The sequence below is a fragment of the Ctenocephalides felis genome, unplaced genomic scaffold (genome assembly GCF_003426905.1).
Source record: "Ctenocephalides felis isolate EL2017-DRISC unplaced genomic scaffold, ASM342690v1 CF-g0.4_SCAFFOLD_01604, whole genome shotgun sequence".
Classification (NCBI taxonomy): Eukaryota; Metazoa; Arthropoda; class Insecta; order Siphonaptera; family Pulicidae; genus Ctenocephalides; species Ctenocephalides felis.
The window spans coordinates 50,072,901-50,088,129 of NW_020537758.1; the positions used below are offsets into that span (position 1 = coordinate 50,072,901).

The 15,229-nt window shown below is 28.5% G+C and overlaps 1 protein-coding gene across 1 annotated transcript in view; it reads right to left on the reverse strand.

Annotated features, from left to right (window-relative positions):
* Positions 1–15,229, reverse strand: part of LOC113373922 (fibrillin-2-like) — a 78,606-nt gene that overhangs the window by 12,467 nt on the left and 50,910 nt on the right. Inside the window, exons 4-6 of the mRNA XM_026614188.1 lie at positions 10,564–10,867; positions 8,107–8,284; positions 3,309–3,500 (exon numbers count right to left, since the gene is read on the reverse strand). Of these exons, the coding sequence (XP_026469973.1) occupies positions 3,309–3,500; positions 8,107–8,284; positions 10,564–10,867 (674 nt within the window). The remainder of the gene's footprint in view (positions 1–3,308; positions 3,501–8,106; positions 8,285–10,563; positions 10,868–15,229) is intronic.

The window sequence follows — 15,229 nt, forward strand, 5'->3', positions numbered from 1 at the left end:
CGATTTGAATGATCTAAAAAACATTCGATTCGTAATGAAAAGTGGTGATTAGATTTTAACAAAGGCAGGCCCAGCCGTTTCGGAGATATAGAGCTAAATGTGCATAAATGGCAGTTTTTGAGAGAACTAAGCATCCGATTTGAATGATTTTCTAAATTTACTTACTGCGTGTGTGGCAAAACAATTGCTTTATTTAAAAAAAAAATTTTTTTGTGTATCGAAAATAATCCAGATTTTAATTTTAATTCTTGCTAAAGTTCTAAGGCTTACTTATATGCTTTAAATAAATAATTTTAACTTTGCAATTCAGTTTATATAATCCTTATAAATATTAGACAATGTTACAGTATTTATAATAATCTATTCGAAAACATTTAATAATCCTCGACCATTTCGTTATGGTACCGGAAGTTCCAGCAATTTGCCTTAAGGCTCGATGCCATACACCACTAGTTACTTTTTTATTGGATCTCCAAAACAGCTGGACCTGCCTTCAACAATATTGCGATTTTATTAGATTTTTCATATTTCATTTTTATAAAAGTCGAACATTTAAATTTCTTTATATTAATTTAGTTATCATGAATCTACAAACAAATTAATACAAACTAACGTTTTTATTCATCATGCCGTAACCGTAGCCAGTTATTGAGAAAGACAAAGTTTTATCTTCTTAAAATTTAGAATAATGATATCAATAAAATTAATATTTTCAATTTAAAAACGTAGTATTTCTATCTTTGAAAGACGTATTTAACATTTCATTTGATAGCAAATATTGATTTCTTATTCAACTCACAGCGATAAAGCGCGCTGCATTTTTTTATTTGAGCAATAAAATAATATATCGTTCAATGAACGCAAAACTTTATACAAATATGCGATTGTAGAGTTTATGAATTTTATGCCTATTGTTACATTCCCGACTTATAATAAATTTTTATCTTTGAACATAATTCTATTGTGTTTGTGAATCATCGTTGAATGGCTATTAATAACATTTGTGATTGGAAGATTTATTGAGAATATTGTGTATGGAATTAACGACTAATGTGTGTAGTATGAGATTTCATTATAATCATTCAACTGGACTTGTTTTCAATTGTACTCTATGAAAAAACATTTAAGGTTCGAAAGAAGAAGTTTGTGTTATCGCGAGAAAATGTTATCTGACAATTTTGTTTTCTCGTCGTTTCAAATTCTTCTGAATCGAATGAGACCAAATTTGAAAAAAGTAGGTGTGTATGTGTATGTGAGCCAATTTTTTTTACTATTTGTCGATGTTTACAAAAACGGCTGAACCGATTTAGATAATTAGAATTAGCAGAAAAGTGCAAACGATTTTTGTATTTAAAATCGTTTGTGACAAAAAGACTCGATTATTTATATGATATGATGGATCAGAATTTCACTATCAGTGAAATCAGAATTTTTATAATACTTACATTATATCTACATTATGAAACTATTGTTTAATTATTTTTTATGCGAGATTATAAATAAAAATGTATCATATTTTAAGTTTAAATTACCTATGTTATTTTGTATTGTTGTTTTCATCATATACTCATACATGATTAAAAAAAACTTTGTTGATGCTACTAAAATAAAGCAAATACTTTCTTGTAGATAAAAAACGCGAAATTTTTGCATTAATATTTTGCGATTACTAATAAAATTTTATAAGTTTACCGTTGCAATACATTTTGAATATAAGACAAGTACATTTTTGTTTTAGAATGATATTTTTTTTAAAGCAGCTTGAACTGGTGATATTTGTATACGAATATGATTCCATTTCCGTATATAAATAAATTAATTAATACAAATATAATTGATTTTTTACAAAAATATTTTTAAGGATATGGAAATATCCATCAAATTATAAAATTATGAAAAAAATGTCGTTTCAAATATTTGTTGTTACATAAAACATTTTATATAGGTCGAATAAAAAACCTAGACCTTAACCGATTAATTAATTGGGTGTACTATATAAGTTAAGCCGCGTTTAAAAAGTATGAATAATGTAACACATGTCATAGATTATCATCCTAAATATCGACATTTCATGAATAATCCATGAAATAACAGGATGAGACTTTGGCCGATTTATTAGTCAACTATATAAATTATCTTATTTTGTTCCGGTGGCTGTCGATTGCTCAATTTGCCGCTAGTACACGTGGTTAAAATTATTTTATTCTGATTTATCATCAAAGCGAACAATTATCAGACATTAACTATTTGAAATGGGTTAAGATAGTTATATAATCTATTTTTATTATAAAGCTTATTAAATCAAATGTCAATCAAACAATCAATGTAAAATAGTGTTATAATCGACAAAAAGATATATTTTAATAAATATTATGCAACATAGCTGTAATTAGAACTTTATTTATTTTGTCGAAACCTATTGACAACCAAGAATTGCCAAACCTATTTTTTTTCACATATCCGATATAATACGTACAATTATATACTAAATCAATTGTTACAGTGTATCTAATTTATTAAAGAGTGTAATACATGATGGAAGAAGTATATGTAACATCCTTAAAATGTACACTACAATCCCTAAAATGTACACATGAAATACATATTTATAATTAGATTGAAAAGATATTATTAGAGCGCATGAATTAAACAATTAAAAGTTATAAGAATTGGCGTTTTTTATGAATTGTAGGGGCTTGACTGTTTTATATGAAGACAGTTTTATATCAAAACTCTATACCTTGAAAGATTACTTAAAATATTCGATTAAATGATGAGTTCGATTAAATATACCAATGCAGAGAAAAATATAGAAAATCTAACAAGACTATTGAATACTATCTGATTAAAGTTTGTATTAAAGCTTTGAAGACCGCATCAAAATCTCACAAAACTAAATATAGTATATTTTTAATAACCACAAATCGTTATTCACCCGTGAAGCTAATCTAAAAATTGTCAATTTTTTTAAATATGGAGCCGATTCTGTATTTAGTACCATTTTGTATGAGAAGCACTATGTAACATAGCCCCTACGTAACATTGCGGCAGAATCGGCTTCTATAACTAGGTTCGTATTGCAATTTTCGTTTGATAGTCAATACATTCTCAATTACGATTATGTTTAATGAGATGCTCAGGTCATTGTGATGCACATGGATATACTTTGAAGGATTGATAGTTGTTTACGGTTTGTTAATAGTGTTGATTTAACAGCATTATATGTACTATACTAATATATCACAATCGCTTAATGGTCGCATATTATTATTATTATAAACAAATAATCATTATTGCAATTATCTTACTTCGTTCCTGTGGGGTCCAACGGGTCCTTAGTATAGCCCCGTTTACAGGTGCACGTGTCGGGTCCGGTGCATTCGCCGTTGAGGCACGGGCGGGAGCAAAATGCAACGCAGTTCTTACCGGTGGCGTCCAACTCCATACCAGGGTTACAGACACATACATCGGGCGCCGCGCAATAGCCGTTTACACACCCACTAAAAATCGATGTAAATAGTTAGAACTAGATATTTTTATAGTACGAGGAGAAAAGTTTAGAATGACACCTTTAATATGGTTTAAGGGGGTATTCTAGTAAAGAGCGATGAATTTTAGGTCATTTTTAAAGTGTCGTAAAAGACAGCAATGAATGCTTTTACTATCCATTTTTACTACTGTTTATTAATATTATTAAAATACAATACAAAAATTAAAAAAAACGTTGAAAACTAAAGAAACTGGCGGCTGATGAAGTAGGGGGTCTCAAAAAATTGGCACCTCAGTCTTGACATGATTTCAGCCCTCATAGCCGTACGAAATAAAAGAAATGAAAAGATAATTAATCTACAATGATGTCGCAATCGCCCGAACTAGCGATGAATAAAAAATATTTTGTTACAAATTGGCGACTGTTTGAAAAAAAGTGTCTTTTTTTACTGTTTTTTTTTGAGTTTCTCGAATTTTTTAAAAATAGTAAAAATTTAAATTTGGGGATAATTCTAGTTCGGGCTATAGATAGGTCTATAAACAACTGATCATTTCAAGTGAATCGGTCAAGTAGAACTCGAGAAATCGTATCAACAGTACTGAAAAAGACTGTTCTGAGTAAAACGCATTTAAAGTTTTGCATGAAGTCAAACCAGTATGGAGACCGAGTCAGTAAAATGCCTATATCTCCGAAAATAATTCAAATTTGCAAAAACCTTCTCGTACCTAAATTCTTAGGTAGCTATACTTTGAAAATATGTAATAAAAAATCGATTTTTTTAAATTTCTATACTAGAATATCCCCTTAATACTATTGTTTTTTATACAACATCGTGCTTCAAATAATGTAAGAAATTTTCAAACTATAGCACCTACTTTTATTTATGATCATTATCACAGAAATTATTTTAATTATTAATTAATTCCTCAATTTTTATTATTTGTTTACTACTTGTTATTTTCTTATTGACGTTTACTTGAACGCCTGAACCGATTTCAGAAATTTAAAAGCCATTTGATGTATCTCAAGGGCTATTTTTTGTCAGTTTTATGAGATGATCTGCCAAGCCGTTTCTTTATAAATGGGAAAAAAGTGTTAAACTTTTCGCCTACATTTAAACTCATACTACCAAATCGCTTTTGAAAAAACAAAAACTTTTCGAAAGATTTTAGTTAGGAATGATACTGATTAATTTAAAATAATTAAAAATAAATAAATTAATTAAAAATACAATTAAAATAATTATAATAATTATAAGAAAAATCAAAGGCACAGATAAAAAAATTAGAATAATTTTTTGTTAGTTTTTACAACAATTTTACATTCTTGGTTTTGCATTCATCAAACTTTTGATTTTCTTTGATATAAAATAAAAAAGTTTTGTTATTTAATAATCATATATGTTTCTGATCATATATTTTAGGGGCCAATTTTTCTGCAAAATAGTTATAGCAGCAAATACATATCTTATTGACAATTTATTAGTACTAACTTATACGAAGATAAACCCCTAATATAGCATTACCATACATTTGTATTTTATCGAGAATTGGCTCATTACAATATATTACTTTAATTATTCTATTTTATTCGAACTGTTTGATAATTTTCATCGATATTTAAATTTGTTTTTTTGTTTAATTTTCTTCATTTAATAATTTTTGATGACAAAACATTTTTAGCATTAAAACGTTAGCTATAGTGTAAATTAATAGTTCGTATCTGTCTGATATAAGTCGATTAAATATGATTAAATATCTAAGTTCTAATGCACTCATTATCGTGATATCAAATCAAATGCATTTCAAAGACAATTCCATATTATTTGTATGACAAGCAAATTATCAAACTCTTTCACCCATTATGCAGATAAGCTTGACCTTTCTCATACATCGACCCGCTCGAAATGCACTGAACTGAAGTGGCAGCTATTAATTGCATATCGAAGGCAATGCGCAACGAATGGTTTCCGGTCAATATTTGTTTTGTGCACTGTTAAATGTTAAAGTTTTAATTATTATATTAGTTATGCATGTTTTAATTAAATTTCAAATATGAATGTCGAATACACATGAAAATAGATGTTTTAAAACTTGTGAAAACCGCATGATTACATGCTACCTAAATCGTTTCAGAAAGTTCCTAAATTACATAAATTATTTTTTCTACTTGTGCATTTTAGTTAGAATCTATGTAATTGGAGTTATATTTTTAGATTTCGTTTCAAACCAGTTTTTAATTTATTTTAAATGCTCAGCATAATGAGTCACTTTAATTGACTGAATCTAAATATGCATTAATTCTATTGATTTTGTATGAATTTATTTTATTATTTAGCTATATAATGTGGATCGTTTCGTAATTTTTAACTTTCCAAAAGAAAAGTTTGTTTTCGCCCAAAAATCTGATTCGCTAATTTTGTTTTTTACGTTTCAAGTTATTCTGAATCGAATGAGGCCAAATTCGAAAAAGTGTGTGTGGGTGTATGCGAGACGATTCTTGATCTTTCACCGACGTTTTTTTTGAAAAAGGCTCAACCGATTTCATAAATTTAAAAGCTGTTTGATGTAACTCGATCAGGACTAGCATTTATCTGTTTTACGCGACGATCGGCCTAGCCAGTTCTTTGTTTTTAGTATAAAAAGTGTAAAAATTTTCGTCAATGTTTTAGCCAACTATCCTGAATCGATTTTAAAAATTCAAAAACCGTTCGAAAGATATTGGTTGGAAATCATTCTGATTTGTTTTTGGCGAAGATCGGATTTGTTACTAACTATTGAAATTTTTTCGACTATTTGGATGAACCTTTTTATTATATATTTATATTATATATCATAGTCCCAAATAATATACTAAGGTATTACGGCACTACGACAAGTCATTTAATTTATAAAATTCAAAGTTTGAAAAAATATGATAGTCAAAATTTGTTTCAAACATCGCTTTTGTGATGTGATAAGTCAAAATTTAAATTACACAAAGTTACAAAATTTGATAGAATTACATAAATTAATTAATATAAGGAATAATAAGTTACAATTTCAGGGCATTCAACCACGTGTCTGCGCATCATAATTAAAATGCGTATATAATTTAAATGTGTTACACATAAATCAATTGGAATCGCAATGTTTAGATTTGAAAGCAAAAAGTTTATTTTTTAAATAAACAGTTAAAAATTTTATCGAAATATCTAAATTTAAATTTTATTTGTTTAAATCAATTATTTTATCACAACTATCGGGAAGTTTCTACAACTTGCCGTACGGCAAAATGCCACTTTCAACTAGAAACTTTGCGGATACTATTTCTTCAGACCTATATGTATGTTTTTTTTTTAAATACCCTAAAGAGAAGTTTGTTTCAACAGTGTACAACTGTACAATAAAGATTATAGGTATAAAAAGAACAATACAATCGACCCTTTTCCTTGAAGAATTTAGGGGCTGCATAATTTGCAGAAAAGACGAAACGGTACCGCTTTGTTCGACAACGTGCACATAAACATACGATACAAGTTTTGTCGACAGAATGTAAAATAATTTGACCAATTATAGTTTTACGATAAATGGATTAATTATAAAAATTCTTTACAATTTGGAATTATGCGCAATTATGAGCTCTATGTTAATATATTATTTATGATATATATCCATGCGACTTGCCTTTAGACACAATGCCACTTGAATGATAATTGAAATTACATTAATTTATTATTCCGCTTATATGGGGCGAATCAGAACTTGTTTTGATTGTCTAATAATACTTTTACATAAGTGAATGATATTAGATTCATTTAAAAATTACGTAAATAACGTAAATTTGTAATCCTGCATTTATGTTTTATGTCGCAATTTAGTTAGATCCATGCAATATTGTTTTATGCTACTAATTCACAAAAACTGATTTTAAAGAAATTTCATTCAAATATTTCAACGGACAAAAAACATCTATAAAATTGTATAATTTTATCTATATTTTTATATATAGAATTTAAATTTACAAAACTTGGTAAAATCTCGTCGTCAATTACATATTTACTTCAGATCTGCTGAATTAGAAATTTCGCTGATTATTATCTTATATGACTATTAATAAGTTAATAATACTATCTTATTTGAACTAGAAATTACAAAAAAAGTTAGATTTATACAGATAAATCTTGAAGCAAAGGCAAACACACCATGTCGCCCATGGACGATATCAATACACACAGCACATGATGTAGATGCCGTCCATGGACGACATTTACAGCAAAAGCGTTATCATTAGGCACTTAATTATGTTAATGTTGATTGTGATAAGAAACAAAAATGGTTTATAATTAGTCGTCTACTAATGGTCTCAATAGACAATTTCACTCTTTATTAGCTTTTCGTTAAATAACTTTGCCGACGAATTCCAATGAAACACGATATAGTGAATTCATATTTCAGAAATTAATATTCTATTATTTTCAGTTTTTGCTATACACAATATTGATATAGCAAATCATACCCAAATACAATCAATGCTTTAATAAACAAAATTTCCCCAAAGCATAAAAACGCTATTCTGATTTTCTGTATATTGCTTTTTCCATCTATTCACATGCAAATCTTGATAAAATAATTCACCTGGGACATTGCGGTTCGCATATATGTTCTTCCTTCGCGTACCCTTGGTGACACCTGCATTCCTCTGGGGCGACGCAGTCTCCGTGATGGCAGTTGGTGCAGTGAGGGACGCATTGGCCGACTTCATTGCGAACAAAACCCGCGATACAGGTGCAAGTTTCGGGGGCTGTGCAGTTTCCTAGATAAAATAGACACAATTTTTATTACATATAAATAGAACATTTTTGTAAAATAAGATAAGATAAAATTTAGAGTAGAATGTAGAACAAAATTATAAAACAAATCGTTGAGTTTTCTTCCTAGAAAATGCTACTGTTAATTTCCAAATCAATTACTCAATGTTTTTTTATAGACAGATTGTAATTTATACATAAATAAAAAATATATAAATAGAACATAACATACGTTCAAAATTTCTTAAACACTTTGCGGTATTAAAAATAATTTTGTAAAAAGTATTTGAGAAACATAAAAAAGCATGCAACAATATCAACAATTAGCAATCTTATCATGATGCGCAACAAAATTAAATATTCAATATATTCATTGCTCATTTCATTTGTTTCAATTCAAACACAATTTCACATTCAAAATAATTACTTGTAAATCATGATATGCAAACAGAAAATAATTAAAGCAGAATCATTTTATTCGTTTGTTATTCATATTTATTTCCATATTGATTTTCAGTCCTTTGTTTTAGCAAAATGATGTATTTGTCATATAAATATTGTATTTTATAAATATAAAACAAATAACGTGTGTGTAATTTGAATCGCTCATGTAAATGTTAATCATGTAAAATTATCGAGATCATACAAAATTCTTAAGTTCAAATCAAGTTTTATTTCCAATTTAACCTAGGTTTTTTGTAAGTAGACAAATATTACTCAAAAGTACTTACTGTGTTTTATCATTTGTCAATTTTAAAAATATATCAATTATTCACAAGATGTTATTAAAACGCTGACAAATATAATAAAACCCAAAAGTTGTGTCGTTGTTTCCAATTGATAACATTAACATATTTTTAAGTAAATAAACTCATTCTATTATGAATTTATGTTGCTAAAATTCATATATATTTGTAATAGTCATGAATTTCCCACTTAGAGCGTTCATTATAAAACATAAAGTAAAGGCAGTTGGGGTAGAATAAGATTTGGAACATTTAAATGAAATTCATAAATATATTTTTTGAACAAAAACAATAAATTTAAGGGTCCATTTTCCGGTAAATTAGACGTTAACATAGCGTTGCAATCAAAAAGGTTTTTTTTCTTCATATAAAATAAGAGAAAACTTTCAAAAAGCTAGTATGTACTTGCAGTGCAGTCAGGCGTTTTACACATGAAAACTAACTTCACAGATGTGTTATAAATACTCATCAGAAATTCAGTTATGACAACATTATTTTTTGAATTTTGTGCGTTTTCTAGGTTCGAATTTATATCTAAAACACCTGACTGCACAGTAAATAGCTAACTTTTAGCAGTTGTTACTACCAAGAAAACAGCGTAAAATAACGTTGCCATAACAATACTCTGTAACGGTTTATTTTAACGGAGAATTGGCCTCGTGAATAAAATTGGCATGTTTGTTTGTAATATTGAAACAGCCATTTTTCAATACTTGCACATATGAATATAAATAGGGATTCATGAACAAAATTTTTAAAAGATGTTAATTTTTAAAAGATGGCTAATCTTCGATTATAACTGATTTTAATGGGACTTTCATTGACGGGTAGCTGATGTATTTGGGCGTTTTTGAGGCTACTTTTATTTCAGAAAAATATTTAATAACTAACTAATAAATAATAACTTAATTTAATATATTTGATTTAGCTGTGGCCGAGATTTTTTCTGTGTAAAATTTAACTAAAAAGTTAATTCGTCTTTTATAGTTTTGCAACTTACCTTAATTCAAAACATTTTATAAATCCTGTTTATATCCTTAAATTATCTTATCTTAATTAAAAAAAAAAATTACTGTTTCTTTTTGCTTTAAACTATTCTATATATAAAAGCCTATTAATACATGTAGATTAAGTGCATTTGGGTTCAATGCTCAGATTAACATACAAGTATAACTACAACATAGAAGTATAAATTATTTATAGGTTACGTTAGTTAGTTAGCAACGTAGATAGCCCTTTTTTCGTAAAATTGTTTAAGTTAGTATCTTCCGTATTTTAAATACACGCCCATTAGATATGCTTTTACTTTAACGTCAAATCCAAACGTAAAGCGAACGAAGTCGGTTGTGATATAATATAAATAATCCTTTTATTTTAATAGTTTAAAATGCATGACATGAGTATAAATGAGTTAAAAGCTATAACTTGCTATTAAGGAATATACAGTACAATTTAGTGACTCATGAAAAATAAGGTATTTATAAAAGTACAATGATGCAGTATGCCGTGTGGAATAAAAAAAGAACGTATTTTATTACCATTAGCGCATCCTTGGCTGCATTTTGGAACACACATACGTCCTGTGTTGTCCAGTACATATCCTTCGTGGCACGAGCAACGGTCTCCGTAGCAGACCCCGTTGAGGCAACCGATGGGGCAGGTCGGATGGCAGAAGCCGGCCAAGTCCTGAGCGTGGTCAGGGTAGCATTTGCACTTGTTAGGTCCCACACAACGGGCATTTATGCATTCAGGTTCACATACCGGGTCGCATTTTGTGAAAACATGGGGATTGCGTTCGAAACCATCACAGCAGACTTGGATTCGGCTGTATAAACCGCTAGACTGATTTGGATAATAAAATGCACCAGATTACAATTAAATCAAAACATGTATATTTTTGAGGATTGACATGGCAACAAATGAAGAAATTTTGTGGATATTGAATAAACAAACTTTGTGTATAAATATGAAATGAAAGGAAACTGGATCAGACCCAATTTATCAAAAGTGGCTTCGCCGAATTGCCGAAGGAAAAATAGGACGGAAACAATAAAAATAATAAAAATGCAGATGTTAAATATAAATGAAAATTAAAATCCAAGGAACAACACACAAAAGCAATCAAGTTTGAGAATTAAAATTGATTAATAAACAAATAGGGAAAAATTAAATGTGGTACTTTCATAACACATACTGTGTACGTAAAACAGAACACAGACCATTATATTTTAGAGAAAATAATGTCCATGATGTTTGTTATTATAAAAGGCCATTTCTCCGGTACAATAAACCGTAATATAGCGTTGTTATGGTGACGTTGCTTTCATTGTATAAAATGATACAAAAAATTGCGAAAATGCTATGTATTTGCTGTGCGTTCAGCATGATCATCAGGCGTTTTACACAAAAAATTCAACTTTATGTGTCTTCATGTGTGTGTGTTGTAAATGCACATCAGACAGATAAGTGACGATAACATTTTTTTGACATTTGTGCGTTTTCTAAGTTGGGTATTATATCTAAAACTTCTGACCTCACAGCAACCACATAGCATTTTGAGAGTTTTTTTCTACCGAGAGGAGCGTAACATAGGGTTATGTTCTATTTTATCTGAGATTTGGCCTAAAAGTGAAAATTACTAACATTCTACCCTTGAATTCAGCAATGACTTTTAGCTTCAAATAACAATAATATACTTTAATATCGTATTACATTCAAATTATACTAATCTTCATGGTAGTAAATTCAATTCTTGTCCTAAAAAACAGTTCAACTTTTCTATAGGTCCGAGATTTTTCAATACTTTTTTTGTGAATTATACTAATAATGTAAAATTTATAGTTTTATGAAGCAATTTGTCGACGGTATATGTATAAATTTTGATATTGCGTTTTTGTTTAATTGAGTATATCATTCAACAAGACTGATATATTCATATAAAATATGTGCTGAAATATTATAGTTTTATCAATTTTATAGAATTATTTTATTTTTCTAGAAATACATTTGAAAATATTGGTAATTAAGTCAAATTGGGATATTTAACTTATGCTTTATAATTTTATAATGTGATCAATTATTACATGTTGTCGTAAATGTAAGAATAATGCAAAAAAAATTAAATTTCAAATACATTTTTGTAGATATATACTATTTGTTATAGTACAATAGAATAATTTAATCAACTCAGTTTACGTTTCACATGTCGAGTAAAGATTTTTATATAAGCTGCTCTGTGAGCGTGATTTGCATTTATTTGCAATTTTCAAATTAGTTAAATTAGTTTTACTAGAATAAACCACAGTAGAGATAAATTACAAAAGTAGATTAAGTAGTTGTATAGAAGCATTTCTGGTAATCAAATATTTGCGGTCGATACGGATTATCTGCAGAATGCAGAGGAACGCGAATCGTGAGATAATTGGTTTTGGCAACGCAGAAACCACAAAATGTTTTTATAAATGTAATCGTATGATTAATAAAAAATTATCTCAATAATTATATTATAACATGGACATATTCCAAAGTTATTTAAAAATACTTAGTAAAATAATATAAAGATTTGCAAAAACTTACTCCATTTCCTGCTGGTACTGGGAGGTTTGGATTTTGAACCAGTGAAGCTGTTCTGTGGAGAAATTTAGAGTTAATTATATTTTAATAAATAAAAAAATTCAAATTAGGTAATTTATATTTACATTTTTTGTGAATTATTTAAACTAAACGTAATTAGCATTTTAGATTATAGTCACCAAGGTTTGTAATTATTTCATGATTTTCAAAAAGTTGTAATAATATGTCATCATATAAGATGATAAAAAGTGCAGGATTTATATAATTGCAACAAATTTTGATTTTCAAGTACTACTGGAAAATTAAGTCTGATATGGTAGAATTTGAGGTCTGTCAGTCTTGAATCTTGAATTTTTGGTAGACAAGATATTAATATTAAGATATTAATATTAACATATAAATTAATATGAGACTAAATAGTAGTAACACAAAACAGACATTAAAACTTCAAATATATGATTAATAATTTCAATATTTCCAAATTATAACATAAAATAATAAATATACATTATCAGAGATAAAATAATTCAAAAAAAAATTACTGAAACTAATTGCGATTATTTAATTTATCCATATTATCTCTATTTATCTCTATCTATTTATCTATCTTTATCTATATCAAATTATAACATAAAATAATAAATATACGTTATCAGAGATAAAATCATTCAGAAAAAAGTACTGAAACTAATTGCGATTATTTAATTTATCTATATAGGGTAAGGTTGCTAAAGTCGCACTTCCTAAGAATATAGTGCTATATTTAGTGCAATTAAACTAAAAGGTAATTTTTGACGTATATTGAAACCTTATTTAGTTGGCTTAAGATTAACAGTTATTAAACTTATAATCTTGTTCATTCAATCATTACTTTTATAATTTTTAAAAAGATATTTTTGGTACGATGATGACGCCTTAGTCGTACCTACTACTAAAAACTATCGAATGCAGTCTGTGATCAAGTTGAAGATAATTATTAGAACCACACCTAAAATAAAATGATTATCACAAAAAGTAAGTCTATCATAAGAATCGAGATGGAATTGTTCATAAAGATACTCCTTCTACTTGTAATAAACATAAGTTTATTGTATTAATTTATTATTTTTTCATATTCAATAAAATAAATCCATAAAACTTTACAACTTAATAATAATCATAAAAGGCTACTGATACGAGACAACCTGAGAAAATTCTACGATTGAATCATGTCTAAAATATTGTAAAAAACAAAGAGTTAATTTTTAATTATCACATGAAGTAAAGCAGAAGTACGATGTAGACTGTGGTACGACTTTAACAACCTTACCCTATATGGGAAAAATGTGTTGAGATTCCATGAAACATATAAAGATCAACTTCTCAAAAACAAATATTTAAGTTACAGGAATGTTTCAAAAATAAACTTTGAAATAGGCTTGCATTCCAATATTTTACAATAATATATTGATAAACAATAGATGCAAAAGCATCCATAATGGAAAAATTCTGTCGTAAAATAGATCAAATATCTGAAGACTATGTTACGCTGCTGTTTTCAATTGAAATAGTTCTAAAAGCCGTCAAAATGCTATGTATGTAAAACATCCATAATGGAAAAATTCTGTCGTAAAATAGACCAAATATCTGAAGACTATGTTACGCTGCTGTTTTCAATTGAAATAGTTCTAAAAGCCGTCAAAATGCTATGTATGTAAAACCTAATCTAGAAAATCCACTAACGCCAAAAAATAATCTTGCCATAAGTTACCATCTTCGTGTTGTGTCTTAATATAAGAGAAGTAAATTTTATGTGTGAAACGTCTGATCGCACAGCAAATACATACATACACAGCAAATAAATAGCATGTTGGCAGTTTTTAGTACCATTTTATATGAAAAACGCAACGTGATGTAGCGTTGCCATAACATTGGTCTATTTTAGGGCAGAATTGGCTCATGAATTTTCTGTAACTCAAGTAGTAAAATCGAGTAGTTCAATCGATACTTGAGTTTGAATATCCATTATCATACTTACGGGACTTCTTTATAGCAAATTCCGCTCGGAATCGGTCCGAAATAATCCGTTGCATTAGTCTGCACTCGGTGCAACAACGGGGGCGGTAGTCTAGTTCTATTGACGTAGCCCTGCACGAATGCATCGGTCGCATTCTGCAATGCGAAGTGGCTCTCCGATTGTAGACGGTCTTGTATGTTGCCATAACGACCACCTTTGACGCCCTTTATGCCCTCATTCTGTGCCAGACACACACCACACACCAGGAGCAGGACGAAAAACCACATCGGCATGGTGAACTGTTGTCTGAATGGAAATCGGAAATTTGTTAATATGATTATACTCCTAAACAATATTAGAATACCCCGTGTTCTAATATTATAGTCTAATATATCATATAGACGTTTCTCTCGTCCGATTTTTACGTTCAGAAGAAAAACTTAAAGGGTCCTTCGCTCGACGTGATGGCGCTGCTTTTGGCACTCAAATTAATGGCGCAAAATTTGAAATGAAAATTAATGAATTTTAGTACACGGGTATTTGAAACTAAATTTGGTATTACAATCGTATTATGTTTTGTAATAATATAATAATAACAAAAATATACTAGATAATATTATATTATAATAAATATA